At 36.5% G+C, this 19,334-nt stretch overlaps 1 protein-coding gene across 4 annotated transcripts in view; it reads left to right on the forward strand.

Moving 5' to 3' along the window:
- The window catches only part of MS4A3 (membrane spanning 4-domains A3), a 17,836-nt gene extending 2,149 nt beyond the window's left edge, over positions 1 to 15,687 (forward strand). The window contains exons 2-8 of one of the 4 annotated variants that reach the window (XR_003548171.1): positions 4,332 to 4,503; positions 6,096 to 6,233; positions 9,581 to 9,637; positions 11,286 to 11,444; positions 12,905 to 12,996; positions 13,171 to 13,272; positions 14,486 to 15,687. Coding sequence is in view for 3 of the 4 variants with exons in the window: in XM_006170208.2 (XP_006170270.1) it covers positions 4,348 to 4,503; positions 6,096 to 6,233; positions 9,581 to 9,637; positions 11,286 to 11,444; positions 13,171 to 13,272; positions 14,486 to 14,584 (711 nt within the window). In the remaining variant the exon portion in view is untranslated. The remainder of the gene's footprint in view (positions 1 to 4,331; positions 4,504 to 6,095; positions 6,234 to 9,580; positions 9,638 to 11,285; positions 11,445 to 12,904; positions 12,997 to 13,170; positions 13,273 to 14,485) is intronic. The other 3 variants (XM_027768974.1, XM_006170208.2, XM_027768975.1) reach the window with 3 other exon arrangements.
- Positions 15,688 to 19,334: the final 3,647 nt, after the last annotated feature.

Here is a 19,334-nt window from a genome sequence, read left to right on the forward strand (position 1 = left end):
TAAGGTTTTTTTTTTTTTTTTTTTTTTTTTTTTTTTTTTAAAAAAAAACAAAAAAACACGAAAGAAACCTGAAGGTTGGAAACTCTCCCTGATTGTTTAAAAAAGAGAAATCAAATTCAGGAGTCAGGCAGTGTGGTACAGTGGTGACTCAACATTCTACAAGGCTCACTCTCTTGGGAAGATCCTGGGTTCACGTTCACATCTGGAAACAACTCCCATCCCAAGCGCTTATGATCCAAGGCTGGCTGAAGCTGAGGGTAGATCATGGTGAAGACTCTGTTGAGGGTGGGAGCTATCTTTGTCTCTGTATCTCTCTTTCCCAGCTCCCTTTGTCTCTCTTATTCATGGAATAAAAATTTTTTATTTTTTTTTTAGTTTTTAAAAAAAGGTCAACTTGAATAATATGCTAAGACTAGATTTCTTCCATTCAGAACTGCTCTGGAGTTTCTCTGACTGAGAGGCTCTAGACTGTGCAAACAAATTTTGCCTTATGGCTAAAACTGGTTGGACCAAATATTTATTTAGTAAACATGTATTAGCTGAGTGCCTGTCATGTGACAGACACTCAGATAGGCACCCGGGATTACAGTGACAAGACTGAGATGCAGACAAGTGTTTAAGCAATTGAAGTTCAGACTGATTAAGTGATATCCAAAAGGAATTTGAGGGAATTCTGAGAGTAATGAAAAGGGGGACATCATCTGTGCTTGACCAGGGCTAAAAAGGGATTTTGGAAAAATGACATGTAAGCTAAGATTCAGTCTAGAGAAGACTAGAAATGACCTAAGTGAAGGGAGAGAAGTCTGTTTCAGGAGTAGGTCAATAGTACTGACAAGTATTGAAGACAGGTAAGGAATTGACACTTCTGAAGACTGAAAGAAATAAAATAATGTTAGACTGAATTTTGAGAAAGGAAAGGGACCAGCAGATGGTATAATGGTTACTTCATTGGACTTCCACATAGTCAACTGCAGTTCTAGTCCTGGACCTGGTGGCTTAAACCTCACGCTGGGCATGTGTGCGTGTGTGCTCAAGACTCAAGAGGAGAATGAAGAAGGGACTGTGGCATGATTAAACCCCTGGCGAGTGATTTCTTGCTTTTTGTGTCTGTCTCTCTGGCAAGCACACGTGCCCTATAGCAAAAATCTCTCTTTAAAAAAAAAAAAATAGAAAGGGGTGAGAGATGACCCCTTTGATAAAAGCAAGTAACTATCAGATAAATATAAACGGGCAACACTCCCCACATTCTATACATCTTAGCGTATTATGTATTTCATCTAAAATATATACATGTTTCCCAAAAGGTACTTTTCCAGGTTTTTGCCATAGGGCATGTGTACTCACCAGAGAGAGAGAGACAGAGAGAGGGGAAGTGAGAAATCACCTCCTGGAGGAGTTGGCCACACTGCAATTACTTCTCCTCCATTCTGCTCTCAGGATTTTGGGCACATATGCATTTTTTTTTTTTTTTGGGGAGGTTTTTCGCTATAGGACACGTGCGCTCGCCAGACAGAGAGAGACATAGAGACAGAAAGTGAGAAATCACCCCCCAGGGGGAATGGTCATGCCGCAATCCCTTCTCCTCCATTCTCCTCTCGGGATCTTGGGAACGCACGCACATACGCTCGGCGTGAGTTTTAAGCCACCGGGCCCGGGACACGAACCGCGGTCGACTACATGGGAGTCCAGCGACATAGCCATTACAGTAACTGCTGGTTCCCTGCATTTTTTTTTTTTTAAGTCTCCAGATCTAGGATTTGAATCATGGTTGGCCATTGTGGAGTCCAGCATCCCCAACCTCCATGCCACCTGCTTTCCCCTCTCAATAGGTACATTTTAAGTCTGGACTTTGCAAAGTGATTTCAACATAGATGGGAAAAGGATTTAAATAAGGTTATTCTACCTTTGGTGGTTGTTCTTATTGTGCTTTCCATACATAATTACAGTAGCCATTCATTAACATGGAGTTTGTTGTAAGCTTTATTAATTTTTCCTCCCTCTTGAATTCTGTGCAGTATTCACTTGGGAGATAAGATCTCCCTTTCATTTTATCGATTTTCAGATAGATAAAAATTGTAGCATATAAATTGTAGCATATGGATTTTAAAATGTAGATTTTATGCTAACATAGAAATCAGTACTGGCAGAAAATTCTTATGAAAATTTTATGAACTTTTATAGAAAATTCCAGTGTGATAAAATTAGAATGTGTCCTGATCTTACCTTCTTTTAAATTAGTGCCTTTGTGATTTATTGTCACATTTGAATAAAAGTGACCCATGCCCCAACCACAGAGAATTAGGGAGGCAGACATCCTGAGAGGGAGTGACATGTATTTATTTTGACAAAACATAACGTTATTAGACAAAGGGATCAGCTATATCATTTCTAATGAGATGTAGAAATGATGGTCCTATTCTAAACTCAATCAGTAGTTTTGGCAGAATTCAACAGCATTTAGTGGGTTTATGGCTTAAAGACATGTCATCCACCTCATCAATCATAAACGCATGTCATAATTTTGCAATCATTTTGTTTAAGAGAATGCTATTTCAGGAACAAATTGCTTAACATTCAGAACCATAAGCATCCTCAGGATACTTCAGCGATGCTTATTTTTTAGCTGTAATGATTGAGTTTTTTGGTATGTGTGTATGTGTGAGACTTATAACAAAACTTTAAAATCTTTTTAGTGCAAGACATAGCATAAATTAACAGTCAACAGTTACCAGTTATTTGTAAGTGAAGGATTTCATATATTATCAAGTTGACTCTTGAAATACTAATATGAAGTTAAAATTAGTTTTGTTTTACAGATGTAAAACCTGAGGTTTTCACTACTAGATCTATATAGTGGACAAATCTGGATTTGAATCTGGCTCTTCCATAGTACTTAAATTCTTCTATGCTGTTTTGAGACTCAGACATCTCTATAGTTCTTTTCACAGTACAGTGATTTTAAAAAATATTGCATTGTAAAGTAGAATTTTTCTAGTAGAATTTGAAATTAGTTATGAATTGTATGAGTTTGGGTAAGTTTCTTAATTTCTCAATGCCTCAATGTTCTCATCTATAAAATAGTTATTACAACATAGAGTTGCTGGGAGGATTAAATATATTAATGCATTTACAGCAACTAAACAATGCCTGGCACAGTGGTAAGTACTAAGTAAGCAATACTCTGCTATTATTACTGAAATATGACTGAAGCCATCTTCTTCACATAAGCTTAGAGAAACCATATACCTGGTTGTCCATGATAGATTTGAGAGTGGCAGGGACTATATATGAATGCAGGTAAGAAATGAGAAAGGATTTGCTTTTATTATTCTAAAGTTGAGTGAAGTACCTAGGCCTGTTACAATGATCTGATGTCTACTGCTCTAAGGCAGAATGGAACTGAACGTTGTACAAATTCTTATTCTGTCCACATGTCGCATTTATGGAGAGTCATTCTGATATATGCATGGAATTGAATCCATCTATTACAATAAAAGATACAGTTATTTTTGACTTGATTAAAATGCAGTGCATACATGCTGGAAAAAGCCATGCTGTAGACCATAAATATATACAATGAATAAAGATAAATAAAAAAATAAGTAAATAACTATATAGATTCACCCATGTTAAAAGATATGTGAGGAGGTAATTCATGTTGGGTAAATTCCCTTTACAAGCCAAATTATATATAGTGATTGAATGTTTAAAAAAATGAGAATAAATAATAATAATCTGAAAAAATGATGAATAGCTATTTGATAATGTGGGTAGTGATGTCTTTGTCTTGACTGATATGCATGGTAATTGTGCTGGAAAAAGAAATGTAATACACTGTAAAGATACATGTGATTAAATGTAATATAAACAAATTATGATAATAAGATTAAATAAAAACAGATATAATTGACCACCACCAACAAAAAAGATATGTGAGGTGATATGGATGTTAATTTGCTTTACTTATTCTACAAATGTAAACATGTATCAAAATATCACATTGTGGGGACCAGCAGGTAGCATGGTGGTTAAGGCACTGGAAACTCCCACATGGCCAACCACAGTTCAAGTCCTGGACCTGGTGGCTTGCTTTCTCACTTTCTCTCTCTTTCTCTCTCTCTGGTCAAATTAAAATAAATGAATGAATAAATAAAATTTAAAATAAATAATTATAAAAAAATCACATTGTACCTAATAATTATGTATGGTTATTCTTTTCAATGAAAATTAAAATTTAAAAAACAACAAAAAAAGTAAAAAAAAAAAAGAAAAAAAGTTTAGCTAGTGGTAGAGGAAAAATACTAAGCTTTCGAATTTCTTTTCCGTGACAGCCATAAACAATCTTAAATGGCCTCCCAAGAAGTCGATAATGCAGAGCTGGGGACAGCCTCAGCAGGTGGTACCCCAGACAGCCAGGAGCACCCAGAGGGGGTGAATAATTCTCCTTACCAGCCCATTGAGGGATCACAAGATTATCAGAAAGCAATACTGCAAGCCCTTGGGGTAAGTAAGCCTTAGTTTAAAAACTGGCTTAAGGGTGAAGAAAATAAATATTATATGGAAAAGCTTGTTTATGTTCATAAGGAATTTCTGAGTTACTCATCACTGGGGTAATGATGAATTAAAGAAAAGACTGAGACATGTTATAGACTTGGGCAGTGGAGATACAGAGGCACCCTTCATGGTGAATAACTTCCCATCTAACTTTGGAAAATGGATTCCAAGGTCCTTTCTTCTTTCTTTGTGCTTTCTGACCCCCTCAATTCAGAAGGCGAAGCTCTATGAAGCTCAGATTCCACATTTTAAATGTAAAAATAATGTTGAGGGGGTCTGATGGTGGCACAGCAGTAACACAATGCTCTGGGAGGCTGAGCTACATGGGAAGGCTTTGGTCTCATGTCTGGAGACCTCCTTGAGTATACTATGGGCACAGGTACCATGACCTGGTGCTGGTTGAGGACAGAGGTGGAATATGGTGTGAAGTTTATGAAAAGAAATGAAATTAAAATATGAGTTTGCTGAAAAAAAAAAAACCCACATAAAACACTGAAATATATGCATCATTTTTCATAATATGCATTTTCCTCAAAGTCCTCTGGTATCTTACCAGCACCCCTCCTTTCCTTTCTGCCAGTTTATGAGAGGAGAGTATGAGGGTAGCCAGATGGAAACAGCCAACTCTGCAAAAATAATAATTCAGTTTATTTCTAAGCATGAATATGAGTGGCCTAGGCCAGAGGAGGCAAAACATGCCTTTCTGGGGTTGATCAAGTACAGGAGTTCATTTTATTTGATTTTGAGAGCAAGAGACAGAGTTTGGAATTTAGTGAAGAATTTTTTCATTGGTCTGGCCCAAAAAGGCAGGATCCTGGAAGTGGGAGCTTGCAGGTAGGTTTTATAGTTTTTAAGTTGGTAATTGAAAAAGAAAGGTTGCTGAAATCAGAAAGGAAGGTACTTTAACAGAGATAACTAGGTTTAATATACATCATAAAAATACTATGCCAGGGGCAGGATGTAGGAAGAGTCTTGTTATCAAAGGGTCAAAATGGTAGGTTAATGTTTGTGGTGTGACTTCTTCCAGTGTCTCTGGAAAGAATTTTGGAAATAGAAAAAAACAATCAGACTTCTATCCTCAAGATGAAGGGTTGCCATTGGAGTTGATGTGTGGAATGAAAATTTGCAAGAATAAACTCTTGCCCAGTAAATTCAAGCTTGACTTTTAACCATTTCAAGCACTGACATCTCTTTTCTAGGGATAATGAAAATGATCTCTCTCTCTCTCTTTTTTATTTTTTTTTAAAGAGGCTTTTGTCTTAGGGCATGTGCATTCACAGGAGAGAGAGAGAGAGAAGAAAAGTGAGAAATCACCCCCCAGAGGAGACGGTCATCCTATAATTCCTTTTTTTCCATTCTCTTCCCAGGATCTTGGGCATGCATACCATGCCCAGAACATTTTAAACTACAGGTCTGGGACTCAAATTGGTTGGGCATGTGGGAGTCTAGCAACATAATCATCATGCTATCTGCTGGCCCCATTGGTCTCTTTTCAATGTACAGATTAGTATATGATTATTATGCCCTTTTTCTTCTTCCAGGCCATCCAGGTCCTGAATGGAGCGATGATTCTGGCTGTAGGTGTTTTTCTAGGTTCCTTACAGTACCTGTCTCACCTCTTCAGGCACTTCTTTTTCTTCACTTTCTACACAGGCTATCCACTGTGGGGTGCAGTTTTTGTGAGTATTCATATTCTCCTAGCCATAGATCTTTCCTCAGATACTACTGTTCAAAATGAGTTTGATTATAGAAGTGTTGTTTTTATAGATTATTTCTTCACACAAGGAACTTTTTTATAAAGCTCCTTTTTTTCTCATGAGAAGAAACCACGTTTGCTAAATACAAATTCAGTCACAAACATTAACGTATGTGAAGCTAATGGATACAAAGAAAATTCAGTAGAAAATGAATACTTGTGAGTTGCCTTGTGGTGTAGCCAGGAGTGCTGGCTTGGGAGATAAGACACTTGTCAGCTGATTACTGTCTGAAATCAGAAGAGTCATTTCCCCTATTTGTTTCAAAATATAATCAGAAAAAAAAATAGGCTTTGGGCTAGGTGCTCTTTAACATTTATTTATTCATCTTTGTCATTTGGTTATCACTTACTTGGTGGTTCATTTTTTAAAAATTTCTTTCTTTCATGAAAGAGACAGAAGCAGAGACTCTCAACAGGATCTTGCTGTGCCACGACTCTGCCCAACCTTCCATCATAGGTGTGCATGGCTGGCATGATCAGGTCTACCAGGAACCCAGGCCTTCCCATAAGACTCCAGTGTCACGTAGCAGTATTCTACCTCCTGTGCTGCCATGGCTGGACCACAAGGTTCATTTTTAAAAGTGGAGAACAGGAAGCGACTTGTTAACCAGCCATTATTATTTTCTATATTAGTAGTATTTAATCCAGTCCTAGGCTTTGAGAATTTATATATGCTCAGTCCCGAACTGTACAACAAAAACAAAAATACTACCACAAAATATAAGATAGAAAGGTTTAGTTGAAAATAGTGAATAGAATGTGTTATAAAGAAAAACTGAAATTTATAACAAGTCTTGGGCTCTAATTCATTCATATTCAATTTTTTTCTCAATTGCTGACCTTCAGATCTCCTTTAAGAGAAAATTGCTCTTAATATTTCCTGACCAAGATCGAATCTCATATTCTGACAAATGATTATGTATCGATTCTGGGTACAGTCTAAAACATTGTAATTTGGATTTTACATTTCTTTTTTTTTTTGAGAGATTTTCACTGTAGGGCGCGTGCGCTCGCCAGACAGACAGAGAGAGACATAGAGACAGAAAGCGAGAAATCACCCCCCAGAGGGGATGGTCACGCCGCAATCCCTTCTCCTCCATTCTCCTCTCAGGATCTTGGGCACGCACACACACGCGCCCGGCGTGAGTTTTAAGCCACCGGATCCGGGACACAAACCGTGGTCGACTACGTGGTAGTCCAGCGACATAGCCATTACGCTAACTGCTGGTTCCCTGGATTTTACATTTCTGAACTTTTTATGTAGTTAATATCATTTTGACAGGATAATAAAACCGAGTTTTTCCTCAAAAACGTAGGATCCTCTTTTACTTTATGTAATGAAACCCGACTACCTAAATGGAAAATTTTCATATTGTTGAAAATAGCCTGGTGGTACATTTCAGTTGTTCAGTCAAGAAAGAGTTGTTTTTCCATAGAAATTAATATCATTTTGTCAAAAAAAAAAAAAAAACCATAGTCAGAGAGCCAAATCTCTGCTCTTTTTAGCATCTTCATGCTGAGATTAAAATCTGAACATTGGATTCCCATGGCTTCAAGTTTCTCCCAGGCTCCACGTTACCTACAGAATGAAGTCTAAGCTCTCATGGTAATAGGTCCACATCTGCCCTTACCTATAGCTGTAGCCTGATCTCTCTCGCACCCTACCATGTACATGTGTATATTGACCACACGGTCCCTTCTACTTGCTCATCTTTCTCTTACTCATCATTATTAATTATGCAACTTTACAAAAGATAATTGGGCTTGTGTCTTTCGGGTTCTTCACCAGGATGGTACAAAGGTATGAGGGCATTCTCTTTGAGTGTCTGCAATTAAATAGAAAAAATGTGCATAACACCTTAGCTATTGCTGGGCAAATATGAGGGGACTATGAAAAACTTGTAGAAAGATGAAATCAAAGTGTAAGTTTATTTTGAGGCAGTTTTTAAAAATTCTTGCATTTTTTTTATCATATGCATTTTTCCATGAACTTCTTCAAGAACCCCTTTTACTGGAGTCCTTTATGTGTGTTGTTTTATTTTATCCCCACACAACTATAAGGTAATACAAACACGAGGATACACACAGCTCTGTTATGTGGAAAACGAAGCTGAGGCACAGCGGGGCTAGTGATTTGTTTAAGGTTACAGAACGGATATGAGATGAAGCTGGGATCAGAACAGTGTCTGCCATCACTGTGAAGGTTCCTGTGACAACTGCTGTGCTATTTGAAACCATTCAAAGCCTGGTCAGCCAGAATTCTATGGTTGAATTTCATGTAGCAGGGTTTTACACTCTCCTTGATTTTTGGCAACTTTTCCCTCCATCCACAGGAGCAGCATGATAAAGGATAATGAGAATTTTGAGAAATCTGGGATGACTATTTTAAGAAAATCATGAATATAGAGGGATTTCAATGTATAAAAATTAGAGTCATGTAACTAGTATCATTGCAAAGCAAAAATTTAAAAATTACCAGGTAGACACTTAGATTTATAAAATGTGTTTTAGAGCATCAGCCCAATGAGTCAAACACTTGTCTGAGCTAGGTAAGAATATGAGAATGATATTATATATCTATGTGGGAATGTAAATAAATATTGTTTGTAGTTTGTCAGGAAAGATATGGTGTATTTTTCTTTTTCCTATGCAAAAATGTGTCATGACTTTTTCAACGACCCAATAATATAAACATAACCATAAATATAACCATATTACATGAACTATTCTACTTATTACGAGTTTCGTTTGTTTGTTTTATTGTCAGAGTATATGTGCAATTACCAGAGAAAGAGAGAAAGCAACTCCCAATGGGGTGTGGTCATATTGCAATTCCTTTCTTCTTCCATTTCTCCATCCTGTTGGGATTTTGGGAATGCATGCAGATGTTCCTGGTATGTTTTTCAAGGTGCTGGATCTGAGACACAGCAGAAGTCAGTCATGTGGGATCTGGCTTTCTGCACAGTGCTTAACTGCTGTTTACAGGGCTGGCCCTATTTTTAAAGCATCCATATTCACACAAACCTGTAAAAAAGCAGACATAAAACAGAATGAAAAGATTACAAATTTATTCAAAATTTACACCAGTTTAAAATTTTAGTCATATATAGTAATTAGAAACATCAAGTAGAATTTTGTGTTCCTAAGATGAGAAACTAAAAGAGGTTTGTATGACTGTTCGTAGATAATCTTCTAATCAAGGAATGAATAAGAAGGAAATGGTTGAGACTTGATAGCCCTTTATCTGTTTTATTTTCTATTTTCAAACAGTTTATTAGTTCAGGATCCTTGTCTATTGCAGCAGGGAGAAAACCCACAAGAACGTTGGTGAGTGGCAGTTTTTTCTCTTTTCTGTAATTATAGGAGTAGAAATAATTTATCCATTAACAGTAGGAGATTAGAGATTGAATCTGACTGAGACATTGAGTTCCATTTAAGGCATAAGAATATTAATATTCTTTTCTAAAAGCATTTAGATGGTAGGTCATTAGAAAATCTTACAGATTGTGAATATGTTTACCTGGGACCATTATGCTAAATATTTGATGAATCTAAAACTTAGGAAAAGACTTCCTGATTTTGTTGCACATTGTGAATTCGATTAATTCTGTTGGTTGCCTGAAAAGTTGCAACACATTTTTGCATAGAAAAACACGTCATGACTTTTCTAACACCCCAATAGTTATTTTGAACACAGGCTCTCCTACCACTAGTTCCACAACTAAAAGCATGTCTAGTCCTGTAGTCATTTACAACTACAAAGTCTCTATTATGTTTCTCAGTGGGTCATCTAAGGATTCATACCCCACAGTTCCTTTCATTCACTTTCCTGGTTCCCTTGGCAATTTCACCATTACAGTTCTGTCTTCAAACACCAATCCCCTTTCTCTCATCTTCACCCTCTGTTGATGGACCTGATTTCTATTTTGAGAAAACTAAAACCATCAGGGGAGAATCTTAAGATGCCCCATTATAACATCTACCCCATGGACTAGATCTGTATGTTTATTTTTCATCCTAGCCTCTTCTGTCTGCTTTTCTTTAGGGCTGATCCCCCTGTTTGGATATTATCACCCATTCCTTTCTTTCTCCATACAAATGCAATCAACATAAAATTATTCAGTTACTGTTCTCAACTCACAACAACAAAATCTTGCCATGAGTTTTCTTCGCCAGCTACAGGCACAGTTCATTTTTCCTAAGATCATTAGCCCCACAACAAACTCCTTCAGGGAAGTTATTTGTACTCTATCTCCAATTCCTACCTAAACTAACTTCAATAATCTTTATTTCCTTCCCTAACACATTGCTGTAACCACACCAACATCCTTGAGAGCAGCCATGTTGCTGAAACAATGGTGGGTTCTTGTCTAGCTTAGCCTATGAGCGTCTTTCAGCTTAGTTGGTTGCTCCTCACACCTTCTCCTAAGTAATTTCTTTACTTGGCTTTTTAACACACCTTGATTGGCTGATTTTCGTTCAATCTTGGTTTCTTCTCCTCAGTCTGCCCCTCTTGTTCCTTTTCTTCTCTCTGATCTCTTAAGGTTGAGGTACCCCAGTGCTCAGTTCTTTGCAACTGCTTTTCCTATTCTATACTCCTTTGACATCCTCCCAGACATTCTCAGCTCTTATGTCTTTTCCCAAGTGCCATTTCTATTTAATATCGTAAACCTTCACTCTTCTCTCTAAATTTCCAGATTTTCCTTTTCCTGTCCTGTTAGTAGCCCAGAGTTTAATTAATCACTTTCAAAAGTACTATATAATTCACCCATTAGTATGTTTATTGCTTTGTCTTTATTGTTAGAATGTAAATTCCATAGTGGGAGGACAGTCTTTGTTGATAGATGTTTGCCCTACATCTGGGATATTGCTGGGTGTGTGAACAACATCCAGTCAGTCTTTGTTTAAAGAAATTACTGCTAAGGGAATGACGTATGCGTTGCACATATTAATTGAAATTCTTATTCCTTTTTAGATGCAAAACAGTTTTGGGATGAACATTGCCAGCGCTACAATTGCACTAGTTGGGATTGTTTTTCTCTCAATAAATTTAGCAGTTAATATCCTGTCACTCAAGAGTTGTCAGTCTTCACAGTCCCCAGACTTATGCATTTATATGGGCTCTTCATCAAACGTATGTTTTTTAGAGAAACAGTTACTTATAAAATGTTTCTAACAATCCAAAATGCACAAAAAGATAATATAACATGCTACCTTGATTTGAAGCTTGCCTGTGCCACCTACTAGTTCTGTAATAAAGGGCAAATTATTGGGTTTCTAGAAAAGTCATGACACATTTTTGCATAGAAAAACATAGAACAATGTGTCATGACTTTCCCGACAACCCAATAGATAACTTCTCCATGTTTTCATTTTCTCATCTTTGGAATGAGGGTAATAGTACCCCTCTCAGGGGGTTAGTAGAAGAATCAAATAAGTTGCTAATTTGATAGGCAATTAAAATAGTGCTTAGAACATTATGTTTTATTATCATCAATGTATACATTTTTTAAGGCCAGAGGGCACATGTGAGAGAGACAGAGAACCTCCTCATGGGGTCTGGTCATACCACAATCCTGTTTTCTTCATTTCTCCTTCCTGTTGGGATCCTAGGAGTGTGATGAACTCATGCCCCAACTGTTGCAGCTGGGACTTGGATCCAAACTGCTGTGGGCCACATGCAATCCTCTGCACAGTGCTTATCTACTGTGTGACAGGGCCAGCCAGTCCTGGAGTATTATCAGTATTATTTTTAAACTGCTGATACATACCCCAGAGAGATTAAATTTAAAAAGTTGTTTCACATCTCCTTACTTATTAAAATAAACTTGGGAGATTTATATCTTTTTGGTCTGGAGTGCAAATAATGAGGACACTCTGAGTCTCTTCACTTTTGAGTTAGAGTATGATACTTTAAAAGGAAAGCTCTTTAATAACCTCGTCAAATTATTTTTTGCTCACATTTGTAATTGTTCTACTTGTTTAGAGATCAACTTAGAAATTAATATTTGCCTTCAAATTTGTCCATTTTACTCCTGATGATCTGTGATCAAGGCACTATTATTTACAGACTAACTTATAATTCTCCTGTTGACAGGAGAATGGACAGTATTCATGGAACTTTGTATCTTCCTTTTCTTTAACTTTTAAAGTTTCTCTTTATCGAGGTATGATTTTTTTCTTTCTTTTTTTTTTTTTTTTTTTTTTTTTTTTTTTTTTTTTTTTTTATTTTTAGTGATATTTTCCCTCCAGAGAAGTTTTGAATTTGCTTCTATTAGGTTGTTGGGAAAGTCGTGATGTATTTTTCTGTTTTTCTATGCAGGAATGTGTCATGACTTTCCCGACAACCCAATAGTTTCTTTCGTGATAATAGGAGGATCACTAGCACAACAACAATTTTATTTTGTGTCTTTATCATATTGTGTTTTAGTTTCTAAGGACAATGTAAAAGCCTAAACCTCTACGAAGTACCATTGATGAAATGCTGGAGAGGTCATTGTTGTCTGTTTCCCTGAAGTGTCTGTTCATCTTCTTAGTTCGTTACCATTCAAATTGGTAGATGTTAGTGATCAAGCCAGAATTTTACCTCTACAGTTTCTTCCTCCCCATGACTACTTCGTATGGGTTGATACAGAAATATCCACACATCTGTTTCTCTTCATGGAAAACATCCTCGTACTTTTAGAGTGAGACTGGATCCCTTCCATAGTGTGGGTGTGTGTGTCTGTGTCTTTCATCTGACTTAGGATTTACTTTGTTCCATATGGTGGGAGGGAGATGGTGTGATGTGGTTTCCTTCTGACCTTTTCTTCCTTCTGAATGTTTCTACTGGGTTCGATATGAGGCATTGTGTTCCCCAGGGCCTGGTGTCTCTAATGCTTATCCTCACTCTACTGGAACTGTGTATAACTATCTCTGTGTCGGCCATGTGGTGCAAAGCAAACTGCTGTGATTCAAGACAGGTGAGTTTGCTTAAATGACATTCTTTCTTTTTTTTTTTTTTTTTTTTTTTTTTTTTTTTTTTTTAGGGTTTTTTCTTATGGCGGCAGTGTGGTTCATTGAGGATCAAGATGTACCAAAGATTTCAGTAACCATTTTCTGATTAGATGGATAATAATGTCACAATATAGTTGATGTTATTCAGAATTCCGTAAGGCATAATACTAGTGGTACATTATTCATTTATTTGATTAATCAATATGTACTGACTGTCTCTTTTGTGTCTGTTTTAAATGCTAGGAGTTTAAGAGTTAGACAAAAATATCTGTCCTCATGGAGCTTATGTTTCATGATAGAGAGGAAATAAACTAGATAAGTAAGGAAATATATAGAATGTTAGTGCTGAGTGCTAGAGGAAAAAGAACATGTGAAAGAAAGAATTCTAAAAGTAGAGTGTATTTTGATATTTTTAAAGAATTATATATATTTTTTTAGAGGTTTTTGCTATAGGGCGCATGCGCTCTCTGGAAAGACAGAGAGACAGAAAGTGAGAAATCACCCTCCGGGGGGATGGCCATGCCACAATCCCTTTTTCTCCATTCTCCTCTCAGGATCTTGGGCACACATGTACACACGCCTGGCGTGAGTTTAAGCCACCAGGTCAGGGACTTGAACCGCAGTCGACTACATGAGAGTCCAGAGATATAGCCATTTATGCTAACTACTAGTCCCTTAAATGACGTTCTTAACATGGTCTGCAAACCTCCCTCTGGGACTAAAGTTGTTTCTGACCCTTGGAATCATTAAGAACCTTTCTGTGGTAATGATTTGTGGAGTTACTGCATTAGAAATTGTACGAATGTTAGAATGAAGATTGGAAAAGAATTTGTATGTGAGATGCAAAAGAAAACCAGTATATTTAATATATAAGAGCATACATTTAAAAATCACAGCTGAAATTCAGTTTTATTATTTTCTTGTAATTTGTCACTTTCCGGCTGTATGACGTAGGAAAAAAAATCACACATTTTTTCCAGATTTTAGGTATCTTAACTGTAAAATTAAATTAATGCTTCATTCTCTTCTGATGAGGACTATGTATATGATATAAACATATACAGTGTTTAGCACAGTAACCATAAATTAATGTTCCTATAATCATGATGATAATAGGAAGTGACAGAAGGAGAGAGAAATGATTCTGTTTTTAGAAATTGACATTGCTTTATTTTCCAGGCAATTTCTTCACCTCACAATTCTGTGGAACCAGGGATACCTCCTGATAAAAGTAATTCAGAAAGCATGAACATTCAACCTCAAGTCTCCAATGAATGAGAGCTTCATCTAAGAACTCAGGAAACATGACCCTAGGAAACAATCCTTCTTTCATGTCACCAATCATGGGAAACTTGGACATCTGACTCAATGGTTTCTGTCCTAACTCTAACTCCAATTAGGGTGCTCTGGTTATGGAAGGACAATATATATTTCTTTAGGCATTCTTTAGGCACTATGATCAATACTCCAAAGTTGTTCACAGGAGTTAGTTTTTCTTCTCATTTGCTGCTTTATGAAGCTTAAGAAAGGAAGGTAATATAATTATCCAAATCTCTCTAAAATCCAAATTTCAATAACCCAGTGGGAAGAAAAATGAGTCTGCTTTTCTTTCATTACAGAAAAATTCGTCTTGTCTCTAGCTGATAATCAGCATTACGAGAATGTCACATGAAAAATCATTACTATCATGATTAAGATAGATTTTCACTACATTTGAGATAGCAGGGTTAAGCCTCAAAGATTTTATTTCAGTCTGCTGCTGAATTCACACATGTCCTGGTACATAAATGGTGGTTTTGTTTGTGAACTTTGAGAGCAAGGTCAACTTTTTAATTTTTTCCCCCCAAAACCCAGACACTGTAAGTCAGAGAACAAGGGCTTTAGAATCTGATAGATCTGTGTTCAAATTCTGACAATGCCAATTATCTGAATTTGGGCAAGTTACTAGTCTACCTGACCTATTATTCCTCATCTGTAACATAGATGTAATAATATCAGCTACCTTATTGGTTGTTATGCGGATGAAATGAAAATAAAGTGTATGTGAAGTAGCATCAAAACTAATTGATAATGTTACTATTGTTGGTCTTGCTGTTGCTGTTGAAGCAGAGGTGGGATTGTGGTCAGATGTGTTGGGTGAATGACAGATACCTTCCCTTCTCCTATGACTCCTCCTCTGTTCTCTTGCAGTTTCAATGGCCCTATTTTCCAGGTGGCAATTTAATGCTAAAATATTTTTCAGTTCCTGATTTACAATTTATAATTTATAGATTTACATTTCTAATTTATAAATTCATTGGTCTAATTTATAACTGAATCTTCTATATCTTGACACTGCATTGAGTCATCTCTAACATCCATAAGTTCACAACCATAAGTTATTCATAGTCCCTTATCATTCTTCTACACCCTTCTGTACTAATTCTTGACTCTACCTCTATAATATGTTTATTTGTTCATGTTTTTTCATTTATTTTTATAAAGCAAAAATTACAGAACCTTTTTCTTTTTTTCAACAGAAAACTTTACATTCTTTTGTGCGTTAGATGTTTCTTCCCTTTGCTCCTTCCACCTACTCTCTACTACCCATTTCCCACCCTTACAGTCTCTGGTATCTACACTTATCTTGTCTACTATCATATTTTCAGATCTTTTAAAAAATCTATTTCACAGTCATTTAGAGGTGCTTGCTATGTGCCATGTCCTGTACTAAGAGTTTGACATTCAATAAAGAAGGATAATCTGTGCTTTCATTTGGCTTATAGTGGCAGCCATAGACCACAGAAATATATAACAGCAATGACAGGGAGAGCATAGAAATCTTGGAAAGCACATAGAAAGAGATGCTAACCCAGATTAGAGGGAAAGTCAGAGATTATGTATTTATTTATATATTTATTTATATTTATATTTATGAGATTCTTGCTATAGTGCATATATACTCACCAGAAAGATAGAAAGCGAGAAATCACTCCCAAGGGCAGATGGCTACACCATAATCCCTTCTCTTCATTTTCCTCTAGGAATTTTGGGCATGTATGTACATGCATCCAGCATGAGTTTTAAGTTGCTAGATCCTGGATTTGAATGGCAGTTAACCACATGAGAGTTCAGCGCCTTAACCACTATGCCACACCAAGTCAGTGATGATTTTTCAGAGGACTTTTCTTCTGAACTGAGGTCTTAGAGATGACTGTTACCATGAGGCAGGGGAAAAAAAAGAAAAGGAAACACATGTGAAAGCCTCTAAACTATGAAATATTTTGGGTGTTTCAAAGAACAAACTAGAGAATTTAGTTCTAACTTTGGTGTGTAAAGAGAATATGGAAAGTTGTAAGTTTGAAGAGAGAACTGTGTGTCTTAAGAAGCAATTGAAAATTTATACAGTAGTGTGTTAGAACTGGCTTATATTGGCTCAGGAAAGCAATCTCAAGTTTTCAGAGTCAACATAATTTATGTAGTTTGAAATTGGCTATGGTAGAAGTATTTACACCACAGAGATTGGCAACAACCACAAAGTCACATTCCTCCTACTCTAGGAAAACTAGTTAAATATTTACTAGAACACCACTGGATGAGTCTGGGCAGGTCACGTGCTTACTTAAATTTAAAATACTACCTCCTCTCTCTCTCACTCAGATATGTGCCCTCTAACAGATTAAAACAATACATGGGTTTTAAAAAAAGGAGATGGGTCTTTTGTTTGAAACTGGCAGCTGACTACCCAGGAAAATTATAATATTTACATTGTCTTACTATCATGTGTTTATTACCTTTAAGGATTAAAAGAAATGATTAAGCTTTCTAGAGAAAAAATATATGACACATACAAATGCTTAAAATTAAAAATTACATTGGAATTCCCAAAATTGATTCTAAATGCTAGAAAGAAATGGAGTGAATGCTTTTGAGCAAAAATGTTTTCCAGTTCAAACACTATACTTATCCATAAGTCAAGTACAAGGGTACAAAAGACAAATGTTTAGACCAGGATTCTCAAAAACTCTCTCCAAGCTGGTCTTTCATGATGTGACTGGAGAATATGCTCTACCAACATGCAATAGTACACTAAGAAAGAGACAGAAGCAGGATCGAATAGGAAATCCAATAAAGGACAAAGCAAGAAAGTCCTTAGATGATGGTTGTGGGCAGTTATGCAGATTAAAATGTGACATGAGACAGGTAACTCCAGGAAAAACAAAAAGTGATACCTTATTCTTTAGGGTTAGCAATGTGAAAAAGAGTATTGATAGGCAATTAATACAACAGTTGATGACTTTGTAAGATAAAATGGTTTCAAAAACAAGCCAATAAGTAATTGAAAACTATTAAATGTTTTGGGGTAATGCTGAAAATAGTAAAAATGGATTTGACCAAACATTTATATATAACTATACCAAAAAGATGAGGGAGAAAAAAAATGAGCTTGAGAAAGCTAACGGGGGCATTACCCATAATAGTACTAGGACAGATATTGTCTGCCTCTCACCCATAATTCTGGGCACCTTATAATTCTCTCCATTGGAGATGTTCTTCATCACAAGAGAACAAATGTGTTACATGATTGTTATTTTCCCTGTGAAAGGTGCCATTTTGGAAGATGGGAAGAAAAAAGGGTAGAGCAGAGAAAGGATCAACATGAGCAGGACAATCACCTTGGCACTTAAGTAGCCCAGAGGTAGCCATAGCAGATAAGCTCCAATCACAGAAAAAATACAAAGAGATTTTAATTGCTAGGAAGTCTGTATTAATCTTGCTGTTAGCATGTTTCTGAAGTTAAATAACTGAAGAAACAAACACTACTCTGTAAATTTTTACTCAACACTAAGCCTTTGAGAACCATGTGTCTTGTGAAGGATATTTTCTTATTTCCTTCATTTTCATAACCAAGTTTTGCATGGAACATTAGAGCTTGGTGCCAGTCTTAGGGTCTCTAGCCTCTTGACCATATTTATTGAACTCATACTTGGCTCTGGGATATAGAAATGAGAGAGAGGGAGAGAGAATAAAAATGAGGTAATGGAAAAAAATGGGGAGATGAGGAAGGGGAAGGAAAAAGAGGGATAGAGGCAGTGATTCCCTTAGGAGTATCAGGGAATGCCCCATAAGAGGTAGCATAATGTTTAATTCATAGCACAAAAATTCATGCATATTTATTGTAAGTAAATTGAGCATTCAGTTTGAGAAAATGTTCATATGGGATCTAAGGGCAAACTTCTTTTGATTTTAGAGTGCAACTGGGAGAAGACACTTTGCTTATCAGACTAAGAGATAGAAAGTGAATGAAAGGACTAGGCAAAGGCTGGACTAGAGAACGAAAGATACACTGTGAAGAGGAACGTCGGTTTCATTATCTCTTCCTTTCAGGCAGAGATTGGTTAAAACTCATCTTGATTATTTTGCTCCACCAAAAAAGAAAAAAAAGTAATTGCATTTGTCAATGTTCACCATTGTGAAAGATCATGGCTGTGGAAAAACAAAGTATAAACACAGAAAGTGAAATGCATCCTAGAAAACAGTAAGAAGAAGGTGCTGGTGAAAATGGGATTATGAACTAAATCAGAGGTCATAAAATACATCTCAGTTTCTGATTTGCATTTTGCAAGGTTCTATTGGAAGTTTTCACAAAATAGCATTGTGTTCAAATACCAATGATCATCTCAATGTATTCCCTTTTTAAATCTCAAGTGCAAGTCTTGATTATATACTGCATACATAATGAACTGTATACTCCTAGAAATCACCATAAAGAACCATAAGTTAGGGACCAACAGATGCATAATGATTGCATCACTATACTCCCATGTAGTCTACCATGTCTGAGTCCCAGACCCGGTGGCTGAAAACTCACACTGGACACATGTGCCTATATGCCCAAAATCCTGAGGGGAGAACAGAGAAGGGGTTGTGGTGTGGCCATCCCCCCTGGGGGGTGATTTCTCATGTTCTGTCTCTCCAGTGAGTGCACACACCCTATAGCAAAAAATCTCTCTAAAAAAAAAGTTATTTTAAGATGTTAGATGTGGGG

The sequence above is a fragment of the Tupaia chinensis genome, unplaced genomic scaffold (assembly GCF_000334495.1).
Source record: "Tupaia chinensis unplaced genomic scaffold, TupChi_1.0 Scaffold148192_1, whole genome shotgun sequence".
NCBI classification, from domain to species: Eukaryota; Metazoa; Chordata; class Mammalia; order Scandentia; family Tupaiidae; genus Tupaia; species Tupaia belangeri.